The sequence below is a fragment of the Vigna umbellata genome, chromosome 8 (assembly GCF_029865625.1).
Source record: "Vigna umbellata cultivar VRB3 chromosome 8, Vumbellata_1.0, whole genome shotgun sequence".
Classification (NCBI taxonomy): domain Eukaryota; kingdom Viridiplantae; phylum Streptophyta; class Magnoliopsida; order Fabales; family Fabaceae; genus Vigna; species Vigna umbellata.
In genome coordinates this window covers 13,919,395-13,945,306 of record NC_142172.1, presented here as the reverse complement: position 1 = coordinate 13,945,306, position 25,912 = coordinate 13,919,395, and the positions used below count along the sequence as shown (strand labels likewise).

The 25,912-nt window shown below is 36.1% G+C and overlaps 3 protein-coding genes across 5 annotated transcripts; 1 reads left to right on the top strand and 2 right to left on the bottom strand.

Moving 5' to 3' along the window:
- The first annotated feature begins 493 nt into the window (after positions 1 to 493).
- On the top strand, positions 494 to 4,851 carry FLD (protein FLOWERING locus D-like protein). Its single transcript, XM_047297809.2, has 5 exons — positions 494 to 2,275; positions 2,636 to 3,394; positions 3,637 to 3,685; positions 3,779 to 3,891; positions 4,793 to 4,851. Exons 1-5 carry the CDS (start codon positions 613 to 615, stop codon positions 4,822 to 4,824), a joined length of 2,616 nt encoding a protein of 871 aa, XP_047153765.1. The 5' UTR covers positions 494 to 612; the 3' UTR covers positions 4,825 to 4,851.
- A 3,226-nt stretch (positions 4,852 to 8,077) lies between these two features.
- LOC124825235 (uncharacterized) lies at positions 8,078 to 16,015 on the bottom strand. Of its 2 annotated transcripts, none has more exons than XM_088096913.1 (2): positions 15,931 to 16,015; positions 8,078 to 8,992 (listed from the first exon to the last, which is right to left on the bottom strand). In XM_088096913.1, exons 1-2 carry the CDS (start codon positions 16,005 to 16,007, stop codon positions 8,251 to 8,253), a joined length of 819 nt encoding a protein of 272 aa, XP_087953039.1. In that variant the 5' UTR covers positions 16,008 to 16,015; the 3' UTR covers positions 8,078 to 8,250. The 2 variants fall into 2 exon arrangements, with proteins under 2 accessions (XP_087953039.1, XP_087953040.1); XM_088096914.1 differs by lacking the exon at positions 15,931 to 16,015 and adding an exon at positions 9,768 to 9,908.
- LOC124825239 (S-adenosyl-L-methionine-dependent methyltransferases superfamily protein) lies at positions 9,920 to 15,993 on the bottom strand. 2 transcript variants are annotated; one of them, XM_047297818.2, is made up of 3 exons: positions 15,931 to 15,993; positions 14,021 to 14,095; positions 9,920 to 11,466 (listed from the first exon to the last, which is right to left on the bottom strand). In XM_047297818.2, the coding sequence occupies exon 3, from the start codon at positions 11,350 to 11,352 to the stop codon at positions 10,003 to 10,005; it is 1,350 nt and encodes a 449-aa protein (XP_047153774.1). In that variant the 5' UTR covers positions 11,353 to 11,466; positions 14,021 to 14,095; positions 15,931 to 15,993; the 3' UTR covers positions 9,920 to 10,002. The 2 variants fall into 2 exon arrangements, with proteins under 2 accessions (XP_047153774.1, XP_047153775.1); XM_047297819.2 differs by having other exon boundaries at positions 9,920 to 11,449; positions 15,931 to 15,992.
- Positions 16,016 to 25,912: the final 9,897 nt, after the last annotated feature.

The window sequence follows — 25,912 nt, the reverse complement described above, 5'->3', positions numbered from 1 at the left end:
AAACAATCTATATACTATGAACAAAAAAATTTGAGCTCAATGAAAGATTCAGCCACTTAAAATGAATTGAATCCCATCTTTTAAAAGTTCCATAACCTCCCTATGCCTCTTGCTATGTCTGATCTAAGAATTATGGAGAAGAAAATGAAATGACTACAATATACTGATTAGGATGAAGTTAAAAAAATAAATTAAAAAACTAGGTTAAAGAATGAAAAAGTAGAATTTAACCATACCAAATTTATGACTATATTGAATATTAAATTAGAGATTAAAAGGAAAAAAATATTATTATTTTAATAATTATTTTAAAAAACTAAAATTAATAATTATACAAAATTTATTTTGGTTAATTTTTTATTAAAAAAATTAATTACATTCTAATTTTTATTTCGTTAATTTTTATTTTTTAATTTTAAAAAAATTTACTTAAGATTTTCTTTAAAATTTATATATTAAATTAGTGAACGGTGCAACATTCTGAATGGCGGCAGTGGCAGCGGCAGCGGGTGCTAAGCGTTAAAGCTTCCAAATTCCGATAGCTGATTCTTAACTCACCAAAACCAAATGGCTCTTGTTTCATAGTAATCGAAAACCAAACGACACAGTTTAATGGATCTCCCACCTCAATTTTCCTCCACCCTAAACCCTAACCCTCACCCAAGTCCCAACGTTTTCTTGGACCCAACCACCGATTCAATCCCAAATCTCCTCCAGAACCCCAACTCCACCACCTTGAGCCACTACCTCTCTTTCTCCGTCCCCAAGAAGCGCCGTCGCGGCCGCTCTCAGCGCAATCCAGCTTCGTTTCGCCTTCCTCTCACCCTGCCCACCGACTCTCCGTCTTCCTCTTCCTCCCGAGCCCCCGCCTCCGACGAAATTATCGTAATAAACAAAGAACCCAAAACCGAAGCGCTAATCGCCCTCAGCGCCGGTTTTCCGGCGGACTCCCTGACGGAGGAGGAGATCGACGCTGCCGTGCTGCCGGTCATCGGCGGCATCGAGCAGGTAAACTACACTCTCATTCGGAACCACATCATTGCAAAATGGCGCGAAAACGTGTCCAATTGGGTGAGTAAGAAAACCTTCCTGGATTACATTCCGCAACATTACCACGCGCTTTTGGACTCCGCATATAATTACCTTGTCTCGCATGGTTACATCAATTTCGGAGTGGCCTCTCCCATCAAGGAGAAGATTCCGTCGGAGGCGAGCAAGCCGTCGGTGATTATCGTCGGCGCCGGGCTCGCCGGGCTGGCTGCGGCTCGGCAGCTTATGCGGTTTGGGTTCAAGGTGACGGTGTTGGAAGGGCGGAAGCGCGCCGGTGGTCGTGTTTATACGAAGAAGATGGAGGGAGGGAATAGGCTGTGTGCTGCTGCAGATTTGGGTGGTAGTGTGCTGACGGGTACGTTGGGGAATCCCCTTGGGATTGTGGGGAGGCAGTTGGGTGAGTTGCTTCATAAGGTGAGGGATAAGTGTCCCCTTTATTGCGTGGACGGGAGGCCGGTTGATCCGGACACGGATGTGAAGGTGGAGTCTGCGTTTAATCGTATGCTCGACAAAGCGAGTAGGTTGAGGCAGTTGATGGGGGAGGTCTCGGTGGATGTGTCTCTTGGAGCGGCACTCGAGACGTTTCAGCAAGTGTTTAAGGACTCGGTGAGTGATGAGGAGTTGAGTTTGTTCAATTGGCATCTTGCTAATTTGGAGTATGCGAATGCGGGGTTGTTGTCAAATCTTTCCCTTGCATTTTGGGACCAGGATGATCCTTATGATATGGGGGGAGATCATTGTTTTTTGCCTGGGGGAAATGGGAAGCTGGTTCAGGCTTTGGCAGAGAATGTGCCAATTTTGTATGAGAAAACTGTGCATACGATTAGGTACAGTGGTGATGGAGTGCAGGTGATTGCAGGGAATCAGGTGTTTGAGGGTGATATGGCTTTGTGCACTGTTCCATTAGGTGTATTGAAGAAAGGATCTATCAAGTTTATACCAGAGTTGCCTCAGAGGAAGCTTGATGGGATAAAAAGGTTGGGGTTTGGTCTGCTGAATAAGGTTGCCATGCTTTTTCCTCATGTGTTTTGGGAGCTGGATCTTGACACATTTGGACATCTTTCTGATGATCCAAGTCGTCGTGGGGAATTTTTTTTGTTTTACAGTTATGCAACAGTTGCTGGTGGTCCCCTGTTGATTGCTTTAGTGGCAGGGGAAGCTGCTCATAAGTTTGAGAGCATGCCCCCCACAGATGCAGTCACACGGGTTCTTCAAATTCTCAAGGGTACGCTTTATATGAAAGTTACTACCTACGTTATACTTTGGCTAATGCAATTTATAAGATAAGAATATCCATACAAAATAAGCGAAGAAAAATAAATTTTAGGACAATAAATTGCATATCCATTATCATGTAGTTTGTATGATTTCCTCAGTTTCCTAACATGTCTTGTGGTATGAGTTTTATTAATAATATATGTAAATGAACTTGTATCTTTTTCTCATTATAATTCAGCTGAAATACTTAATTTTCATTGGGCAAGTTTAAATTTTTAGTCAAATCATATTAGTCCTCAATTACTAATATTTGATTACTTTTATTTTAGTGAATATGTATGAAGAAAAATGCTCTATCTGTCTGCAGGTATATATGAACCAAAAGGAATCAATGTTCCTGAGCCAATCCAAACTGTCTGTACTAGATGGGGTAGTGATCCCTTCTGCTTTGGTTCTTACTCCAATGTTGCAGTTGGAGCTTCTGGTGATGACTACGATATTTTAGCAGAAAGTGTAGGAGATGGTAGGCTTTTCTTTGCTGGGGAAGCAACCACTAGACGCTATCCTGCTACTATGCACGGGGCTTTCCTAAGTGGTCTAAGAGAAGCTGCAAATATGGCCCACCATGCTAATATTCGAACACTGAAGGTGAAAATTGACAAGGCCCCTTCAAATGCTCATTCTTGTGCTTCCGTTCTTGCAGATTTATTTAGAGAACCTGATATAGAATTTGGGAGCTTTTCTATCATTTTTGCTCATAAGAATACGGACCCCAAGTCACCAGCAATCTTGAGGGTAACATTTAGTGAGGCTAGAAAGAAATGTAATGAAGTTGCGAAACAAGACCAACAACACTCTAATAAATTACTTTTTCAGCAGCTTCAGTCACATTTTAATCAACAACAACAGCTTCATGTTTACACATTACTGACAAGACAACAGGTTCTTGACCTAAGAGAGGTAAGAGGTGGTGATGAAATGAGATTGAATTACCTCTGTGAAAAGCTAGGAGTTAAACTAGTCGGAAGAAAAGGATTGGGGGTGAATGCTGATTCTGTCATTGATTTCATAAAAAGTGAGAGGGGCAATCGTAAGCCTGTTTCAACCTCTTTGGCTCTTAAACCAGGTGAGTGATATGCATTATGAAATGCTGTTTTCATGGTTTCTCTATAAATATCTTTTGAAAACAGGAAGTAAAGGGAAAGCAATAAAATTTATTTAGTTATTTGTTAAATCATAAAGAGAATGGAGAATATTTTCACGACCAAACAAGCCGTTACCTTTTCTTTGCTTTTTTTCTATTCTTTCTCCTCTCTGCATGATGAGTCTGGATCAATTTAAATAATATTTTTCTTGATTTATAAACAGGGGTGTCATCAAAGCTGAAGGCAGGCATTATGAAGCGCAAGTTAATTAGGTTTGAACTCACTTTTTCTATTATATATATAATCTCAAATATCATTATTCTACTTGGTGTGAAACTTTAGCTTTACTGTGTTTGTCAACTCAGACGGGCAAAAGTGGTGAGGAAAAGCAATGGATCCATAGATGTGGGGAGTGCCAACAAATTATCAGAAGAGGTTAAGATGACAGATCTAGTGCTTCCTGATTTAACTCTTTCAGGTAATTATCCTATGCTGAATTTTTTTATACCGAGTATCCTGTCGTCATTGATTCTATTTTTTTTTTTCCATCTGCTCTTTTTTCCTTCACAATCTCTTCTATATTTGTTTTATTCTCTATTTTAAATTTAGCTGTTGTCACCACAATTTTTTTTCCCTCTTTTATTATTCAGTTTTTTTTCAACATCTTTTTTCCTCTCTTTTTGTTTATACTTGATCGGCCTTCATTTATTCACACTTTTAAGATATTTTTAGTTGCGTGGCTTTTATTTATCGTGTAATTAGGAGAATTTATGCTTATGCTTGTGTTATGAGACTTTAATGAATTTTATTTCATAAATATTTTTCTAGAAGTTAATTGAAATATATTGATAGCGGAAATGTTTTCCAGTCTTTAACTGTCATCGAATCATAGAAAATTATGGAGTTTTGTGATAATTACTTTAAAGCATATGTAAAGTGACTTCTAATAATAGTGTTGAGTATTAGATGTAATCGTTTTGAATGTGAATCCATAAATTGTTATCTTCAAAATATAGTTTATTGGAATATGTGCAACAGATTTTAAATTGCGAAACAAATGCACTCTAATTTGTGGAGTAAATTTTTTACACCAACAATGCATACAAATCAAACTTTTTTTCTGATTTTGTTATGTTGATCCTTGTTATTTGTTTTAATAATTCATTGTGTTTAACTAGCTTTTTGGTACTTTATATGTATGTTATAGTTCATCTGTCAGGCTTACGCTATTTGTCCGCAATGTCGTCTGCCATTTTATGTGGTAGAGTTTTGGTTTCTCGCAACGGACAGGCATATACAATTGATAACTATGCCATGCATTAGTATTTGTAGTTGCGGAGTTTGTCAGTATGAATTACTAACTGCCTAAATATTCTTAGGGACCAATCAAAGTGACTTGAGCAATCCATAAATGCGGATGGTCGTCTTTCACCAGGAGGTGAGACAGATTCTGATAGTTTTTTAATAATTCTTTTATAATATGCAGAGCATACTTTTATCCTGTTCCATTCAATGAGAATTTCAAATATCTAATAGATTCACTTTTTCGTATTAAATTGCAGAAAGAATAAGATGCCCAATGCTCTTAATGGATTGTCAGGTGTCTTTCCTAGATTCTTGGGGTCTGGCTTACCGTTTCTTAATGAATTATAATTTGAAAGAAAATGTGAGAGCGAGCCTTGCACATAGGTGCGGATAAGTAAGGTTGCTTCCTTGTAACCTTGAAGTCACAGGTTCGAGTGCTGGAAAAGACGTCTCCATTTGCATGGGCATGGATTCGTACATATTCTTGCCATACTTCACTAGGTGGGAGCCGTATTCACAGTACTAATTTTGTATAGATAGAATTGAAAGTAGTAGTAAATATATTAATGTAACTGAAAATATCATTTATTGCCAAGATCCTGATGACAAATGACGGAGAACGTCAGCTACAAAGGTATCATTCTTGTGGTAGCTGTCTTTGGTTGGGTATCAGCTGTGTACCAAAGGTTCTTACATCAACTTATGGTAGATGTCTTTGGTATGGTTTCGATTTGAGGTGTTTTGGCTGGATCATCCGAACAACATTTGTTCAATAAATTGGAGATGGCCTTGTAAATACCCCCAGTGCTGATAGCTCTATGATGCAGCAACCTGACATGTATTATATCTCTTTCAAGACCATGCATGCCTTGGTCTTGGCCTGATATGACCTGAAATAGTTGGATTTGCTTGCCAACCAGGGATGAGTGATTGGTCTCTTCAGGTTCAGTGCCACCTTTTAAGGCAGCCATTTTTTACGAGATTTATGAGGACATGAAACCTCAAGCTGTAACATTCTATTCGATCTGAAAGCCGTCTTGTTCCTTTTAAATTTAGTATTTAACCCCACCATAAATTTTAAGGATAGTATGCACAATTGGTGCCACTTGGGTTTCTTCATGTATGCTCTGACTGTTTGGGGAGAAATTAACAGGAGAGGGGATAAAAAAACCAATGTTGTTTGGAGTGGAAGAAGGGTTTTATTTTTATTTTATCAAACAGGGTAGAAAGGGTGGTAACTGGATTTGAAATTAATATAGTCGAAAAATTACTTGTTAAATAGAGGTACCTTTGTGTAAAGAGTAACCGTCGGCAAACTTTTGAGGTAAGATAAGTTATTATGTGATCCATCCCATGCTTGACTATTGTTTAACGTAAACTTTAAATACAAATATTAATTATAATTATACATAAACCAATTGAGTTATTTTAAATAATATTATTTTTATTTCATATAACAGTTATTGGTGATTATTATGTAATAAGCACATGTTTTATTTTGATTTAGAAAGTAGACCTGGTTAGTTTTTTAATCTTTTCACATATAATTAAATTTTGCTAATATATGATTTTAATTTTATCCATTTTAAAGAATGGGAGTAGAGGATTTATAACTTTATAATTTTTTGGATTTAAATATTTAATTATTGTATAATTAATGCCTTTTAGATTTTAATTCTTATAAAAAAGTTTAGGTTTAAATACTAATTTGATCATTGTTTTTGTTAAGTTTATTTAATTTAGTTATAATATATTTTTTAATTCTTAATTTTTATAATTTTATTTAATTTGATACTTTTTTGTTAATATTGTTTAAATAATTAATGGAATGATGTGATTTTTTTGTTTTCTTTTTTATTTTATTTTTAATTTAAAAAAAATCTGTATCAAGCCGGTATGTCATATGTTTAAAAAATGTACGTCAAAGTCTGGATTGTGTCACATCTATGCTTTATATTTAATTTACTTCTTATATTTATTATTTTTATTTAATTTACTTTTATTTATGAAAAAAAAGAAACAATTTTGTCTTCGTTCAAATCGTGTTCAAGTTTAATTTTTATATAATTATTATATTAGTATTTTTATTAAAATTTATATTTATATTAAATATTTTTAATTTCGGAATAAGGTTTAAAATTAAAATGAAAATATTAAAAGTGAGGAATAACATTATTTGGTTTTAAATGTTAAAAGGTTAAAAATGTAAAATTATTCTTTACTTTTTAACTTTTCAAAATTTCAATTTTTTAAAATTTCAAAATAAAACAATTTTATTCCTCTCAAATATTAACATCATTGATTTAAAATTTTAAGAGATTAAAAATTATATAAAAGAATGGTGTTTTTCAATTTTTAACCTCTAAATTCTAAAAATCATGTGATTTTTATCTTTTTAACATTTTAAATCAATGGTGTTACTTCTAGTTTTTAAAAACTTTCATTCTAATTTAAAATAATCTCTAACATTAAATTAAAAATATTTAATAAAAATGTGAATTTAATAAAATATTACTGACAATAATATAAAAATTAAATGTGGTTTTAATCTATATAGAAATAAAAGACTGAATAAATATAACAAAATGTAGAAACAAATTAAATATGAAACATTAATCCTACGTGTCATTTATCCTAACACAGTATAATTGTAGACCTTTTTTTTAAAATTAAAAAAATTAGAAACAATTAAAAAAACACAGGTGCTAAACAGTTTATGGTCTATTAATTATTTAAATTATCTTAATAAATATTGGACAAAATTGATTAAAATTAAAACAAAAAATATATATTAAATTGAATAAATTCAATAAAAATAAAAACCAAATTAATATTTAAGTCAAGAATTTAATATTCATTTATCAAAAGGTTGACATTTTTGTATATCCTTATTGATTTGTATTGTCAATTTCATACTGATAAATTTTGATGATTTTGAATGTTAGAATGCAATATTAAAACTAAGATTTTTATTTGTTTTGAATAAAATAGGGGATAAAAAGATAGTTATTTCAATTTTCACAGATTAAAATAGAAACACTACAGGAATCAAAAATAAAATTTCTCAACTTTGTAGGAACCAAAATAATAATTTTAAATTACGAAGGCATGAAAAATAAAGAAAACGTTTATAAGGATAATATATATATAAGAATTAAAAATATGTTTAGGTTTTATTTAAACTATTTGGTTGAGGTAATTTTACAAAATTGAGATGTATGATTGAATGGTAACTTATTTCAAGCTGCATGATTCGAGTGATGCAGCGTTAACGAGTGAACATAGCTTAGTTGTTGACAATCGGAAACTGAAAAATATGCAATTAATGCTTTCACTTACTGATTATGCAATCAGTCTCATTATTCAAAGCACATCTGACGGCATTACCAACTTTTTTAATCGTGTTATACTAGGTACTCAAACAATGTTGATTCGATACAGCACACATTATACACAGGCTAAATCATTATTTTGAAAAACAAGCTATATAAAAGATAAATCCTATAGAATTTTCCCAAGTATCTGAATATTTTCATTTATTTCTCAGCCTTTTCTCATCACCTGGTAGAGAATTCTCCCCATTGTTGCTTGTTCCTTGAAGCCACTCCTCCAGCTTAGCTTGTTTACATGCTTTGAAGTCATCATATTTTTCTGATACTGACAATAACTTTTCCCCAATATCACCTGGTTCAGATCGAGATTCATCTCCAACCTGGCTTGATGGGGGCTTCTTGTCTGCTTGTGAAAATGCATTAGTGTTTGCAGATGCATCTGGTAATGACACGCTACGGTGCAGCTGTGGCTTCTCGGCGCTGGAATTTACCATTCCCATAGAATCAAGTTGTGGCCCCTTTGGACTGTATGAGTTCTGTTTAGAAAAGTTAGCTCTCTGAGCCTGAAAATTTGATGTCGGCCGATGGGTTAACCATCGGTTTGGTTTCTTTGAAGTTATCGTTATAAGGGAATTTTTAATGTCTACAATCATCTCGTCAGCTATGGGGAATCCACAGTCTTTCATTGATCTCACCATTGTGACTGAGTCCTCCAAATCTTCTGTGTGCAGAGTTGTTTCACGACTCTTGTCACTAACATTCTTCTTCAGTTTCATGATATTGGGCACTGCATTTTGTGTGTGCTGTTGAATAAAGAAAAGACCAGCGGACGGTTCATTTGCCACGTATTTAATCATCTCTGCCATGCAGTTGCTTATCTCCACAAAGCCATCAACAGTGGAGAATCCATGCATCTTCCCAAACACAAAATGTTGTTCATCACTGACGTTGTCCAGGAAAGAAACGAATCAGAACAATTGTATCAGGGTAAATAATGTATGTAAATAAATTATCGTTTTGCTGTGCCAACCATAATTGTGAATTATTACGCGGGACATTATGACAGAAACAAAACAATGTCTCTCCTTTGTAGTTTTGTTATTTGATAAATATTGTTCCACAACACAAACACAATTGGCTTTCTATGAAAATAAACAGATGCTGGAAAACAGATGGTCAACCGTCACAATCTGTTTAATCTTAGGTATCCTGTTGAACAAGCTCAGTCTACTCTAGTCTTTTCTTCATCCTGTTCAGAAAATTGATGTGACTATCTGCACTTCTATATTTTATTCATAACTCTGATGCCAAAATCATATTCAAGGTTACCTTTGATTCCCACTTACGAGTACCTAAGATATGCAGTAATTTAAAAAACCGCAGGGTGAATATGAAGTTTTACAAAAAAAAAGGACAAATAAATAAGATGCACGGGAAGCACTTCCTTTGTTTTAATCATAACAACATAAGAAAAAAAAATATTGCAGATTAGAAGTACCTGAATTGTATAAAAGATAGTAAGTGCAATCTTTAGAACTATCGTTATTATTAATTGTTTCAAAGTCTGCAAATTGTTCAAAGATTTCATCCTTCCATACTTGTTAGTAGCTGATGTAACTCCTTAATACCCAGAAAGATATCAAAAACCACGACTAAACCTCCACAATTTCACATTCACTAAAGTTTCAGAGCAATAATTAAGAAACGGTGTATGTACCTTACTGAAGCAATTGGATCCAGAGCAAGATGTAAAGCCACTGATATGAATGTAATTTCAGTGTTTGCACAGTAGTTTTTAAAGATGATTCTCCTCCACACTGGAGCTGAGGCGCATCAGAGAAACTCTCTCCATTTTGTATCATTGGATCAAAACTACTGAAACATCACCTATTAGTCTTACAGAGGAGAATGATAATATCCAAAAAGCGCTATTTTCCTCAACAAGTGAGACATCAGATCTTTGTTATCGATTTCAAATATGCTTCTGGAATAACAGATTTCAGTCGCATAAGAAAAGAATTAACACAATCCCGAGCTAAAAACACAAGAGGTGATGCAGTGGCAACAAGAACAAAATTTTCACCATTTCCTACATCTATCTCATATAGCTCGTGAAAGACTTCCTTAATATGACTGACCAAGTTGTCATAGAAGTACCTGCTGGGAGGAATGACATTGATAGCTAGAATTCCATACTCACAAAGAACCAATTTAGCAGCAAGAAGAACATCCTTTCTAACAAATTCTACTGGCGGAGAACTTACACCATTCTTTATATCGCTTGAATCTAAATCAACCATAACAACATCAAACTTACCATTGCCCTCATCTTCGACAAGCTTCTTCAAAGATTCAAAGGCATCCCCAACAACTACATGAATAAATTTACTTTCTTCCAATCCAAAATACTCCCGTGCCACCCTCAAAACCTCCCTATCACTATCTACAGCCATGACCTCAAATCCCAATTGAGTTCTCAAAAAAGTTGCCAAAGCCCCACCTCCAACCCCAAGGCACAAGGCCTTCGGTTTAAACCCATTCTGAATCCGCTGTGCTACATATTCACTATTCAACACAAGACCAGCCACCATAGGCCCCAGGTAAGGGTGCACCAAAACCTTAAGATAAGGCACAAATCGCACATTACCACCAATGCAAACACCATCCAAACAATCGCCACCTTTGACTGGAACAATACAAATTTCAGTCTGAATCAAATTAGGCATCCTCTTGAACCTCAACCTCCTCCTAAACTCCCTGCCATGATGCAAAACCCCACCCCCATTTTCAATTTCAACATCCTCAACCAACATTTCACCAACATGTATCCCAGCACACTGATGAACCACCACACTAGAAACCAAGTTATCCACATAACTCAAAATGGGTATCTCAGGAATCCCCCTTTTGAACAAAGATTTGGGAGAAAGGGCCAAAAGAAGAGGCTTTGACCAAACCTCAAAACCCTGTTGGTGCATTGAACACTCCAAGGGACGGTGATAAACATGTGGGGTAAAAGGTAAAGTACCTTCCTTGAAGTTGTTTCCAATGAGAATCAAACGTGATATTTCAGGGGAACTTAAGAGGAGTTGGAGATGACCCAATTCAGTGGAGAAGATCCAATCAATTTCTCGACCTTCAGGGACCAACATGGCACCAACTTGAGGCACATCATTAGGTTGGACTGGTGAGTCGAGCACAGCAACTCGAAGAGGTGTATTGGAAAATGATGGATGGGGTATTGTGAAGGAAATGAAGCGGGAAGGGGTTAAGGTTTCAAAGGTTGATGCGTCGAGGGCCATAAAAGGTCTTCTGGCCCAACTTCGCTGTAATGATTTATTTGTGATTGTTTGTTATTGTTAAACTTGACTCAACTTGCGATTTTTTATTTCTTCATGTCTGCAAAACAATCACACCTATAAATAAAGGTTAGAAATATTGTTTGGTGGCCACAAGTAGATATGACACTGTCAAGAGCATCAAGCAAATATGATTAATGTAAATAATGCAGGGATTGAGACATTAACAAAAAGATAAAACTTATAAAAACTTCGACAAATGTTGATTGTTGGTATTTTAATCAGAATTGGAATTTCATTTCGGTAATATGCCGGATAAAGAATTCCAAATGTCATGGCATATTTTTGAGGTAAAAACTCAAATTTTGATTTGAAAACAACACCAAAGCTTTGTCGTTAAAAAAATTGGGTGAGATAAGAAGGAAGCATGTTCTGAGATTTGTTGGACCATACACAGGGAAAGTAATCACAAGGAAGCTATGTTATTCTTACATCCAATTTTGTTCAGTTCACCTCCCGAATTCCTTTTAGAAAGCAATAAAAATAGTTGACCATTTTGCATCTTGCAGAGATCCTATTGAGGTAAACAATGGAATATATTTTCCTTTAGTTAATAGGGGGTATAATTACATAATACACAACAAAGACGTATTTTCGTCAAAATAATTCTGTCAATCTCTTTTTAGAAGTCTGGGAATGAACATATAAAATAATTTGGTGTGAGAATAACAATTCCCTTACAAAGTGAAAATTAAGATTTGTGGACTGAAGTGTCGTGGCCCAATTTATGAGCAAGTATGCTAAAGAGGAGTTTCACATGCATGCAAAAAAGGTTGACATGTCAATTGAGAGAACATCACAAACAACTAGGGTAGTCATGCATTGGTAGTCAACAGTTAAATCTAAACTGAAAAGGAAAATTTATAATTGGATTGAACTACAAGTTTAGTTTAGATTTTAGAAGTGTAATTCAATGATTGACTCCAAGATCAGGTATGAGCATATGAAGCCCAAAATATCCAATCCAAACTTATGCATGTCAGCATGTCAAACAATCATAACTAAATTCAGAGAAAATTCCAGAGTTTTTCATTTATTTTATTTTATATTCATAAGCTCAATCATCTAAATTCCTATAATTTGACTGGTTTGGTTTGGCTTTTTCACAAAAATTAATGAAGGTTGAGAAACTGATTGGATTTTCTTCATCTCCTCTTCAGTTTCCTTGAAATATCAAGTCTGATTCTCATAGGAAACAACCTCAAGGTACTTTAACTCTTCCTCAAATGTTAGTGACCATTCCTCTGAATGTCCATTCCATCAATATGAAATCACCTCCAACAGTAAACTCATTCACCCCAAACACTCAAACTCTAATGCCATGAACTATCATGCCTGATTCTCATAGGAAACAACCTCAAGGTACTTTAACTCTTCCTCAAATGTTAGTCACCATTCCTCTGAATATCCACTGCATCAATATGACATCACCTCCAACAGTAAACTCATTCATCCCAAACACTCAAACTCTAATGCCATGTTAGGAACAGGTGAATGGAAACAAAAATGATGACTAAAAAAGGTGAGAAAAATAATGGAAGTTAAAGACGTTTGGTTGAAGAAAAATAAAGAGATGAGGAGAGAGACAAAGACAAGAGTAGAAAAGAAATGAAAAATAAAGTGGGAAAGTACTAGTTGGAGCCCTGGCTTTTTATTTCTCTATGCTTATTTCTTTTCTACCAAACAAACTAAATTAAATTTGTCCTCTATGTTGCAAGGTTTATCAATTGTCATGTGGCATAGTTTAGATGGATGAAGTCATAATCGAATCATAACACTAAGATTGTTATGCTCTTAGGAAAAAAGAGTTGCATTCTAACTATTGACTATAACTTTTGGCCTAGCAGTAAGCACTCAATTTAACAATTGGCATCAAAGTCAAGATCACAAGTATGATTCCCAAGGGGAAACCTCAAGTTCCCATGCCAAAGTTTCATTGGCACTATATGTGTTATCTGATCTCCCTCATTTACAGTTCACCCTCCCCACAGTCAACAATCATTCCACAACCCTCTTCTCTTCCTCTTAAATTTCATAATGTCTTGAAATGGAGGGGGTGGGGGGAGCAATATCTTTTACATGTGAGCAAGTTATTTTTTAGAGATTGATGAAATCATGCAATCAATATGTTGGTATTTTTTTCAATGTATTGGCGTAGTCATGGTTTATGATGAGCATCGTTGAAGTTGAGAAGGATGGCTGAGATGTAATTGAAAGAAGGGGACATGGACATATGAGGACAGAACAAAGAAATGAGGGAAAACAGTCTGAACCATAAATTTAAAACCTAACAGATCTATCAATGGGAACCAACTTCCCCATGGAGATATACATGGGAGGGTTTCTCAACTTAGAATTTGTCTAGAAAGAAAGATAACTGTGTTTGTATGGTAAGACAGTATTTATCAAATATATAAATCACGAAAAATTTTATCCCATAGCAAAACTAAATTAATTTATAAATCTTATTTTTTTTCTGTCAAGACCAATCCATTGCAAAAAAGGCATATCTCCACAAAAATAAAACTCCAATTTTCTATTAAGCCTACCTTGCGAGTTACAAGGACACAAACAATAAATACCCTTGAATATCCAAACAATTATAGCGTACCTTGCAAATGTCTGGTATAATAGTTTTGAGGTCTTCTCACTAATAACAGACTGTTAGCGTTGATCTTACTTGCTCCTACAGAAAAATGAAGCATTGAAAGGCCATTAGACTCCTAAGATGGAATTGATAAGTAGAAATTAAAATTGTAAAGTCAAAATACACTTTACCCTTAGTAATATGGGCCTTTCACACCTAAACCCCTAATGTTTAGTTGACACTAAACACTGAAAACTAACATTTTCAGTTAAAACAAAATGGCCATTTTTCCACTGAGGCACTTCCTTTATTTATACACCTCTGTCTAACACAAGATTTAATGGCTATGGATTCAGCAAGAGCAGTTGGTTTTCTAATCTTACCCAGCTTGTCCTTGCAGGAAACTATGATATAGGAGCTAATTTCATGGGAGCAAGGATTAGTTTTGTTTATATTGGATGATAATAGAGAAAGAGTGTGCAGGAGTGATGAAATAGGTTTAGCGTGAAGGTTATGGGCCAGAAGAAGATATATATGGTAAATTAATAATGAAAAACAATCTGTATGTCGTTTCACTCCAAACACTCTTTTCATTTGTCCTTCTAATGACCCTTCCTTGTTTTAGACGGCGAGTTTTGATGGTTAGTTTAGGTACTTTTTTTGTGACTCATTTGGTATGATGCAATGGAAGGCAAGTTAGTTTAGGTACTTTTTTTGTGACCCATTTGGTATGATGCAATGGAAGGCAAGTGTTGGAGGTAAAACACATAGCAGTAATTACCAATATTCATTCATCCCCTTCACTATAACAGAACCAACTACAAATCTCACGTAACTAATATGTAAACCCAGCATAAGTACCGACACACTTATCCTGAACCTGACAACCATGTTAACCTCAAAACAATCACATAACCAGCATGTCAGCAAGCATCTCAAGCAAAGCTAAGTAACAAAAGCCTTCCCTCACCAAACCACACCATGTGTTCACAAATAATAGTACCACAGTATAACAATCCAATCAACTACCTAAGCACCATAAAGCCATCATCAATTCAAACTACTGAAATTATTGTCAAACAGATTCTCTATCATCTCATTGTCTCGAACATAAATACCCAATGAAATCATATCATCAGGTTTATTACATGTTTCCAATTTATCAATTGGAAGAAAGTCTATTTCTTTAAAAGAAACCACGAAAAACATATCATTCAAAACAGAGAAACACAGCCTATCCAAGACACAAGGGCCAAAAAGCTCCCTTGAAGAGACATATATAATCACTAAAGTATCCACAACTGTAATACACATGACCCTAGAATGCCACTCTCAAACCTAAAATTCAAAACTAAATACAAAACTGAATGAGTAATTGTTAGGTGGTCTTGGATGACCATCAGGAACCAATGTTTATACAACACAAATTCAAATTTCAAAATTTACAAGAACGAATTATTAACAGTTGATTAAGAATCATACTAAGATCAAAAGACCCATGCTGGTTCAGGTCCACCTAATAGTATCTCCAAAATAACCGATCAAAAAATAAACACAGAAAGCCAAGTTGGAAGCCTGAATGTTTTCCTTATCACAAAACCGAAAATTGAGTTAAAGAGAACGTTACGTTTTGGCAGCATTTTAGGATTCATAAATCATGTGAAGCCTTTGTTATTGGTCTTCGCAACAAAAATCAGATTTATTTCAGTCCTATCCAGTCGAAGAAAACGAAACAACACCCGTATGCAGTTTAATATCAGTATTGGATTACATGATAATAAAATCGACCCACGAAAGAAAAAAGGAACTTTGGTCATTCGAAATTGAAAAATGTGCACATGATTGATTATGAAGAAGAATGAACCTGAACCAACACACCCACCATATCAACACAGGACCTGGTGAAGAAGCAAAAGAGAAAATTTATCACTCACCTTCGCGTCGGAGAGTTAACACCGTCGCCCATAGCAACCTCTCTTCGCAATTTTTTCCACCATCCAAATCGGGTCATAAACCTCGACTTTTTCCCCGTGTTTAACGTATTGCTTTTGTTTAACTGGTATTTATACCGTGCTATTATAGAGCCAGGAGAAAGGGCGCCCGACCTATCAGACACGTAAAACAATAGTTGAGCGACCCGATCCGACCCGTTTTAAACGGGTAAAAAACAATTCGTTCGAACGGGATATGTATAGGTTCGTAGGATAATTTTAATCTGATTTAAAATATATTAAAAATCAGGTAAAATATGTTATCTTTTTAGTCCTTACGAGTATTTTTTTGAATTTTTTTTTATTTTGATAAAAAAATTATTGACTAGATTCATGGATAATATTTAAATTTTATAATTGAATATGAAATGGGATAAGTATATACACATCATTTGTTTATGTTTTCATATTCGTCCTGATACCTATTTATATATTTATATATGTTTCGGTAGGATTTTACGGGATGAAGAGACGAACCTTTGCTGACGTGTCTTCCTTCTTTTCGATGGCTGGAATTACCTGAGTTGCTTGCCTTCTTCTGTCGGAGTCGTTCGGTTGACTTCCGTCTGGATCGTTCGGTCACTTCAGTCTTGACCGATCGGTTGCTTTCGTGCTCGGGGGGAGTATCTGCAAAAGATACTCTAACGCTCAAGTTAGGCGTGTGATTTGAAGAGCCTTGGCTCTTGGTTGAATATTTAGTGAATGGTTATCACTATTGAGTATTTGAGAGTAGCGTAGAGTGAACAATGCGTAAGTGGAACGTAACTGACTTTCGACCCTGGCTTTGTATTTATAATTTACCTCATGGATCCTGAGCTGATACAAGCCCAAAAAAATATAAACAGAATAAGATATAAACAAATTACCTAAAAATCTGGTTGGTTGTTTATAACTTGCTTTATCAATATCTTTAATTAGATATTCTTTGATTATTTTTATCATCTATTAGACTGTTGGCCCCACAATAGTTTAAGCATTGGCCCAATTACGGTCCAATCTTTGACCTGAGTGGATGGACCGAACGGTGTTGATTGTTAACCATTCGGCCTCCACTAGGTACGATACATTATGCCCCCCAAATTCGAGTTAAGCGTTCGACTTTAGTCGTGGTTAACTATATGACTTATGAGTTTGAGGGAGGTTGTTTTTCCTGTAGTGAGGAGTTTGCTTTCCATGTAAACATGAATCAAGAAGGATTTACCTCTCGGCCTTCAACATGAACCGAGAGGGATTTACCTCTCGGCCTTCAACATGAACCGAGAGGGATTTACCTCTCGGTCTTTGACTTTGACTTAGGAGTTCCTCCTAGGGAGCGGGTTTTACCGTTCGATTTATTGTACACGGTGGACTGTCTTCACCGTTCGGTTTATAACTTTCGTTTGTTGGCGAGAGGGTTTTATCTCTTGGCCGAAAGGGATTTACCTCTTGGTCTTTATCTTCGACATCATCGAGAGGACTTTACCTCTCTACCGAGAGGGTTTTACCGCTCGGTCTTCAACATTATCGAGAGGGATTTTCCCCTTGGCCGAGAGGGATTTACGGCTCGTTCTTTGTACTAGGAGTTCTTCTTAGTGAACGGGCTTTACCGTTTGGCTTTGAGAGGGCTTTACCTCCCTGCTTTGACTTTGACCTAGGGGTTCTTCCTAGGGAATGGGCTTTACCGTTCGGCTTTGAGAGGGCTTTACCTCCTTACTTTGACTTTGACCTAAGAGTTCTTCCTAGGGAACGGTCTTTACTGTTTGGCTTTGCACTAGGAGTTCGTGGAGAACTTCCTAATGGGAGGACTTTACCTCTCTGCCGAGAGGGATTTACTGCTCGGTCTTTTAGCTAGAATGCTTCCTAGTGAACAAGCTTTACCGTTCGGCTTTGAGAGGGATTTACCTCTCTCCCGAGAGGGATTTACCGCTCGGTCTTTGAGCTAGGAGGGTTTCCTAGTGAACGGGCTTTACCGTTCGGCTTTAAGAGGGATTTACCTCTCTCCCGAGAGGGTTTTACCGCTCGGTCTTTGTCTTTAACGAAAGGAATTTACCTCTTGGCCGAGAGGGATTTACCTCTTGGTCTTTGTCTTCAACGAGAGGAATTTACCTCTCGGTCTTTGTGTTCAACGAGAGGGATTTACCTCTTGGTCTTTGTCTTCAACGAGAGGGATTTACCTCTCCGCCGAGAGGGATTTACCTCTTGGTCTTTGACTTTGACCTAGGAATTCTTCCTAGGGAACGAGCTTTACCGTTCGGCTTTTTAGTGTAGGAGTCCGTTTTGGAACTTCCTAAAGGATGAGAGTGTCAGTCCTTAGGGACGTGCAACACCGCTCGGTTTTTCAGCGCAGGAGTTCGTTTTGGAACTTCCTAGAGGACGAGAGTGTCAGTCCTTCGGGACGTGAAACACCGCTCGGTTTTTCAGCGTAGGACTTCGTTTCAGAACTTCCTAGAGGACGAGAGTGTCAATCCTTGGGGACGTCCAACATCGCTCGGTTTAGGACCAAGGGTTTTGGAGGGCGTTCCCTGGGTTTTGTTGGCGCCAGTGATGGCTTACATCTCGGTCTTCGACCTAGGAGTCGCTGGAGAATTTCGTAATGGACGAGAGGGATTTACCTCAATGTTCTTGCCCTCCTCTTGGACGAGTCGTTTGTATGGTCCTGACACCTGCACGGTTGAACACTTGATGCCAAATTTGGCTAGGTGGTAATTGCATCATTAAATCTTTGAACAATATTATAATATTGAATTAAGATATTAAATTAAATCATGTAATAAAATGAATTTATATGAAATAATTATCTGTAAAGCCATAGAAGCTTGTTGACGTTGATGTTGAGGCTACGTCCTTGTTTGGTTTCTTGCAGTTTCAGTAGGATGCCCCCGGTCCCACGGTGGGCGCCAAAATGTTTCGGTAGGATTTTACAGGATCGAGAGACGAACCTTTGCTGACGTGTCTTCCTTCCTTCCGAACGCTGGAATCGCCTGAGCTGCTTGGCTTTCTTCTGTCGAAGTCGTTCGGTTGACTTTCGTTTGGGCCGTTTGGTCACTTCAGTCTTGACCGATCGGTTGCCTTCGTGCTCAGGGGGAGTTCCTACAAAAGATACTCTGACGCTCAAGTTAGGCGTGTGATTTGAAGAGTCTCGGCTCATAGAGTGAATAATGCGTAAGTGGAACGTACCTGGCTTTCAGTCTTGGCTTTGTATTTATAATTTACCTCATGGATCTTGAGCTGATAAAAGCCCAATAAAATGTAAACAGATTAAGATATAAATAGATTACCTGAAAATTTGGTTATTGTTTATAATCTGCTTTATCAATATCTTTAATTAGATATTCTTTGATTATTTTTGTCATCTGCTGGACTGTTGGCCCAACAATAGCTTAAGCGCTGACCTAATTGCGGCCCAATCTTTGACCTGAGTGGATGGACCGAACAGTGTTGATTGTTAACCGTTCGACCTCCACTGGGTACGATACAATATATATTTTTAAAATTATTAAAATATTTATAATTTATTAGATAACTTAATGTCGTAACCGGAATCGCGACGGGACGACGATCCAAAAAAAACGGGTTTTGAAAAGAGATTTTGGAGTCGCCACCATAGTTTATTATGGAAAACTACGGAAAAACCATAAAATAATAAGACACGGTCCACGAAAACCATATTCTGGGTTCGGGAGTCGGTTACGCGTAGGGAAGGTGTTAGCACCCTACAACGCCTGCCCTAAGGCAGTACCTTTAACTAAATGCACGAATATGATGTGGTTTTCAAAATGTTTAACTATCCCCTAAAATAAAATTCTAAATAGACAAAATATATTTTTTAGTTTTTTTGGGCCCGACAAGGATTGACCTTGCTCCTACGTATTCTCATTCAGAATGAGAAATCAGGGTTACGTAGTTCTTTTAGAAACTGCTTGAAAATTTTGTTTAAAAAATTGTTTGAGAAATTTGTTTGAGAAATTGATTATGGATAAATTTGGATTTTTTTGGGGAAGTGAACCTGACAAGGACGAGCCTTGCTCCTACGTATCTCCACTTTTGATGGAGAATCAAGGATCACGTAGTTCTGGCTGAAAGATTGTTTGTTTGCTTGAAAGTGTTGATGTTTTTTAGCTTTTGAAGATTTTATATATTTTTTGATATTTTCGAGAAAAAAGAGGGTAATGAGTACTAGGCCGACGCGGACGATCACACGAGTACTCATACCTTTAGAATGATATTTAAATACTTTTAATTATTTTTTTTAAAAGAGAGATAACAATATTAAGCACTAGGACGATGCGAACGATCAACACGAGCACTCATACCGTTATCTACTTATTTAGGAAGACTTGAGAGTATTGAGTGCTAGGCTGATGCGGACGATCGCACGAGCACTCATACCATTATTTAAATTTATGTAAATAGGAGAGAAAGGTATCGAACACTAGGATAATGCGGATGATCTCACGAGTGTTCGACCTTTAAAACATATTTTTGTAAATTTATTTAAGAAGAAAAGGTTTTTAGCACAAGGACGACGCGAGCGGTCACACGTGTGCTTAACCCTCAAAATGTATTTTTGTAATTTTATTTTAAAAAAGGAAGAAAAAGATTTTTAGCACAAGGACGATGCGAGCGGTCATACGTGTGCTTAACCTTTAAAATGTATTTTTTTGTAAATTTTATATAAGGAAGAAGGGAAGGTTTCTAGAATAAGGACGACGCGAGCGGTCTCACGTGTGCTTAACCTTTAAAGCGTATTTTTGTAAATTCTTTTATTTAAGCTATAAATATTGTATTATTAAACATATATTTTAGGATAAGTGGATATCTAGAATAAATAGATAAAATAAAATAAAATAAGACAAAAAAAACAAAAAAATAAAACAAAAATAAAAAATAAAAAATAAAAATAAAAATAAAATAACTAAACAAAATAAAAAAACAAATGAAATAAGATAAAGAAAATAAATGAAATAAAATAAAAAAAACAAATAAGTAAATAAAGCAAATAACGGGGGGCCCAAATGAGAAAGGGAGTGCCGAACGGTCCGTCGCAGGCTACCGCGCCATCCGTGGATGTGGCCGAACGGACGTTAGTAAAGGATTCAGAATAACGAGCGCTCGTTGGGGAGATGGTAACCAAACGATCCGTCCAAGAAGTGGCCGAACGGACATTGGGAAAGGATTTAGGATAACGAGCGTTCGTTGGGAAGATGGTCACCAAACGGTCCGTCCAAGAAGTGGCCGAACGGACGTTGAGAAAGGAGGCTGAATAACGAGCGTTCGTTGGGGAGATGGTCACCAAACGGTCCGCCCGAGAACTGGACGAACGGATGTTGGGAAAGGAGGCTGAATGACGAGCGTTCGTTGGGGAGATGACGAACGGACGTTGGGGAAAGAGGCTGAATGACGAGCGTTCGTTGGGGAGATGACGAGCGTTAGTTGGGGAGATGACGAACGGACGCTGGGAAAGCAGGCTGAATGACGAGCGTTCATTGGGGAAATGACGAACGGAAGTTGGGAAAGGAGGCTGAATGACGAGCGTTCGTTGGGGAGATGACGAACGGACGTTGAAGAAAGAGGCTGAATGACGAGCGTTCGTTGGGGAGATGACGAACGGACGTTGGGGAAAGAGGCTGAATGACGAGCGTTCGTTGAGGAGATGACGAACGGATGTTTGGGAAAGGAGGATGTATGACGAGCGTTCGTTGGGGAGAAGGTAACCAAACGATCCGTCCAAGAAATGGCCGAACGGACGTTGGAAAAGGATGCTGAATGACGAGCGCTCGTAAAAGGCTTAATAACGAGCGTTCTCTCTGGGCTTGGCCTAGCACTAGCCCGGGGTGGCTTTTCTGACCTAGAATCCCCTAGGGGTTCAGCATTCCCCTTCCATTCCTCACCCACTCAGATCCCACACTCTCCCGTAAGCTCACTCCCTCAGCTCACACACTCTCCAGAGACCCAAGGTCTCTTACTCTCTCCACAGGCTCACCACCTACTCAGCCGGAACCGGCCACCGCGCCACCGGCGACACCTCGTCTCGATGCCGTCGGCGAGACCTCGCCCCACCGTGGCCACCGTTGGTCGCAACGCCTTCGCCCTCCCTCTCTTCTCGCTTCGGAGACGATGACCCAGGGCGAGGTTTTCCTCCGCCTTCATCTCCGATTCCCTCGAGTCCAACGACAACCATCATCATCATCATCTTCAACCACCGGACCCTCCTCTCCGCCTTCAACATTCACCCATTAGCAGGCAACTCAGCCTCCGACAACCGTGAACTACACCAAACCTATAAGAAACAACCTAAACCGCTCCCAAACTACCATCGACTTCTTCGTGCCTTAAGAATTTTCCCGAGACCACCGAACCACCGTCTTCTACCTCTGCGTCTCTATACTATGTTTTGTGTTTGTTTGGTTGGGAATGGGGTGTGGTGATAGCCGTGAGGGTGAATGTGACTATGGTGATGGAGGGAACGAGGGAGGAGGGGATGAGTCAGTGAAGATGAAACCATTATTCTATTATTTTCTTTCTATTATATGATTTTCTGGTGAGTAACCATTCCATTGATTCAAATTCATTTGATGGTTGGAGATGGACAGAGGCACAGTTTCATGGTCCGACTTAGTTTGTGGTTGCTGTAATTGATTCTCTGCTTTTCAGGTGAAGGGATACAGCAAAGCCATGTTTATGGTGTTGGAGTTGGGGATGAATGAGTGGCGAGGGAGAGCAAAGGCTCGAAGTGCATGGATTAAAGATGATGGGAGGGAACGAAGAAAGTGAAGTCTGCATTCGTTGACGATGCAGATGTAAATAGAAGCCGGAGCAAAAGCTCTACGAGTAGCAATCTATTCGGTCAGAAACCGAAGGAAGACAACGGAGCGTCTCAACTCGCATTAAGGTGAGACGAGCATGAATAAGGGGTGCTATTGGGTGGAAGTGAATCAAATAGTGAATGAAACAAATAACCGAAAATTCATACATTAGTAATGGCTATGGATGCAGCTAAGATACTTACCTTCAATGAAACGAGTAGCCCCTCCTTCCTCTACTGCGGACTTGCTTCCACCTTTCCTCCGCCCTTCCACCTCTTGCACTCTCTTCTTTTTCCTTCTGAATGATCTCTCTCAGCAAAAAATGGGATACACCCATGAAGGCACTCCTTCTTTTCTCTGCTTTGTTCTCTTTTGCCACTCCGTATACGCCAAATTACTTGTACCAATTTCGTACGTTGCAAAACGGATTGTACGAGTACCTGCAACCCGCCTCTGCCATCACCCCGCGTTCACCTACAGAAACAGTTTTCTGCCCCTCACCCTCATATACACGCGTTGTCCCCCAATCAGAAACCTCCTTCTTTTCCCTTTTTTTCATCATTTTTTACTAAAAGACAAAAATGCCTTTTTCTTCTTTTTTTCTTTAGTTATATAATATTAGAACAAAATAAAATATAAAGGGATAAAACTAGAAAAAAAACAAAAATAAAAATAATAATAATAATAGAAAAAGAGAAGAAAAGAAAAAGAATAAGTAAATGAGAAGTAAAAATAAAAATAAAGATAAAAATAATATAAGAATAAAATAAAGCATAATAAATAAATACTAAAAAAAAGTCATAAAATAAATAAATCAACAAAAATAAAATAAAAATAAAAAGGATAAAAAGCAAGAATAAAGTAAAACAGTAAAAATAAAAGTAAAAATGAAAATAGGAAAATAGACTACATTAAAAGCAAAAAAAAATCAATCAGGACGAAATTTGGTATTGACACTTAATATATATATATATATATATATATATATATATATATATATATATATATATATATATATATATATATATATATATATGGGGTTTGCTGGATTCCAAGTTTTAAGGTTAAGGGTATTTTAATAATTTTCATTTTCAAAACTTAAAAAAAAAAAAGAAACCCTCCAAACCCTTACTCACCTCTCTCATTCCTCTCAATCCTTTCTCTTTCATCTCTCTCACTCCAACCTTTCCTCTGTCATCCCTACTGTAGCCCCAATTGAAAAAAATCAGAAACACATGCCTTTAAAAAATTTTCCTTTGTAAAGAATTGAGTCATTGACATATTCACCTTCAAGGCAAAGGTTCATTCAAGATCTCTTCAATTTCACCATCTTCACTAACCTCTCTAATTTCATCATCTGTATTTGTTGAATCATCATCTCTAAAAAAACCCTCCAGGCCAATTACCAATTCTTTCTGATGTCATTATGCTTGTGAAAATTAGATAAAATTATATACGACAAAAATTATAAAATGAAAACTCATTATAAAGTCATTTTTTTGTAAGAAATTGTTTAACAACTGAGTGTTTCTGATTTTTTTCCAGGCCAATTACCAATTCCTTTGATGTCATTATGCTTGTGAAAATTAGATAAAATTAGATAAGACAAAAATAATAAAATAAAAACTCATTATAAAATCATTTTTTGTAAGAAATTGTCTAACAGCGAGTATTTCTAAATTTTTTCCAGGTCAATTACCAATTCCTTTATGCTTGTGAAAATTGGATAAAATTAGATAAGACAAAAATTATAAGATGAAAACTCATTATAAAATCATTTTTTTGTAAGATTGTTTAACAGCAAGTGTTTCTGATTTTTTTCAATTGAGGCTACAGTAGGAATGACAGAGAAAAGATTGGAGTGAGAAAGAGGAAAGAGAAAGGGTTGAGAGGAATGAGAGAGGTGAGTAAGGGTTTGGGGGGTTTCTTTTTTTTTTTTTTTAGTTTTGAGAATGAAAATTATTAAAATACCCTTAACCTTAAAACTTAGAATCCATGATATATAAGGATATTTTTGTCTACTAAAACCCGGTACACATTGCTAAAATGTACCAACTGAAAAACAGGCGTACGCGCGTTAGCAAACCCCTATATATATATATTCGTAATTTCTTTTTAGTTATTTTTTTCTTTTTCTAATTGTTTTATTATTATATATTTACAACTCATATTATCACAACTTTTGTAACACGCATTGATATATTATCAATTTTAATTAATTAAATGATTTTTAAATTACATTTAATTATTTATATTCTCTTTTAGTATGTTTATTTATCTTTCATTTATACAAGAAAATATAAAAAAAAAACTTATATTCTTTATTCTATTTCATTTTTAATTTTTGTTTTATTTGAATTGTCTTTTATTTTGTTTAAACAATTTTTATTGTTTTTCAACGGTTTAACTAGTTATAGTTATATTAATAGAATTTTTTTTCTAAGTCTCTGGTATATTTTCTATCTTATCTTGTCTTTAAAAATATATTTCTTTTCTTTATGCAATTTCGGTCAATGACGTGTTAAAATTTTTTAGAACACACATTTAATTTTTTTACTTTTAATAATTTTATTTTTGATTTATTTTTATTTTTTTGTCATGTAATATATTGTCTTAATAATTTTTTATATAATTATTTTTATTTCCTTATAATTTATCATACGTCCCAATATTATGGATTTTAATTTTCGAAACGCACTAAATTAATTTTGGAAATATTTTTTTAAAACACACTCACCCACTTTTTCAAAAGATATTCATCCATTCCATTTTCATAAATGTAATTTTAGCACCATAATTATATAAATATATTTTATTTATTATAATATAATAATTAATTGTAACATCCCATTTTAATATAATAAAACTACTAAAATAAAACATTACATAGATGTTAACTTATGAGAAATTATAAACTACTGATGAAAAAGATCTTACACTTGGAGAACCAAATTCTATCTATGTTGTTACTTCATTCTCAACCTCACACTAAACGACTGGAAAGCGTCCTCCCTAAGCTCACACCATTTAAGGCGATCATCGCAAAAGAGAAAACATAAACAAACAAACATAGACAATAACAAGGATAAGTTAGTGATACAAAACATTTTCATAATACATAAAAAACATATTAAACATTT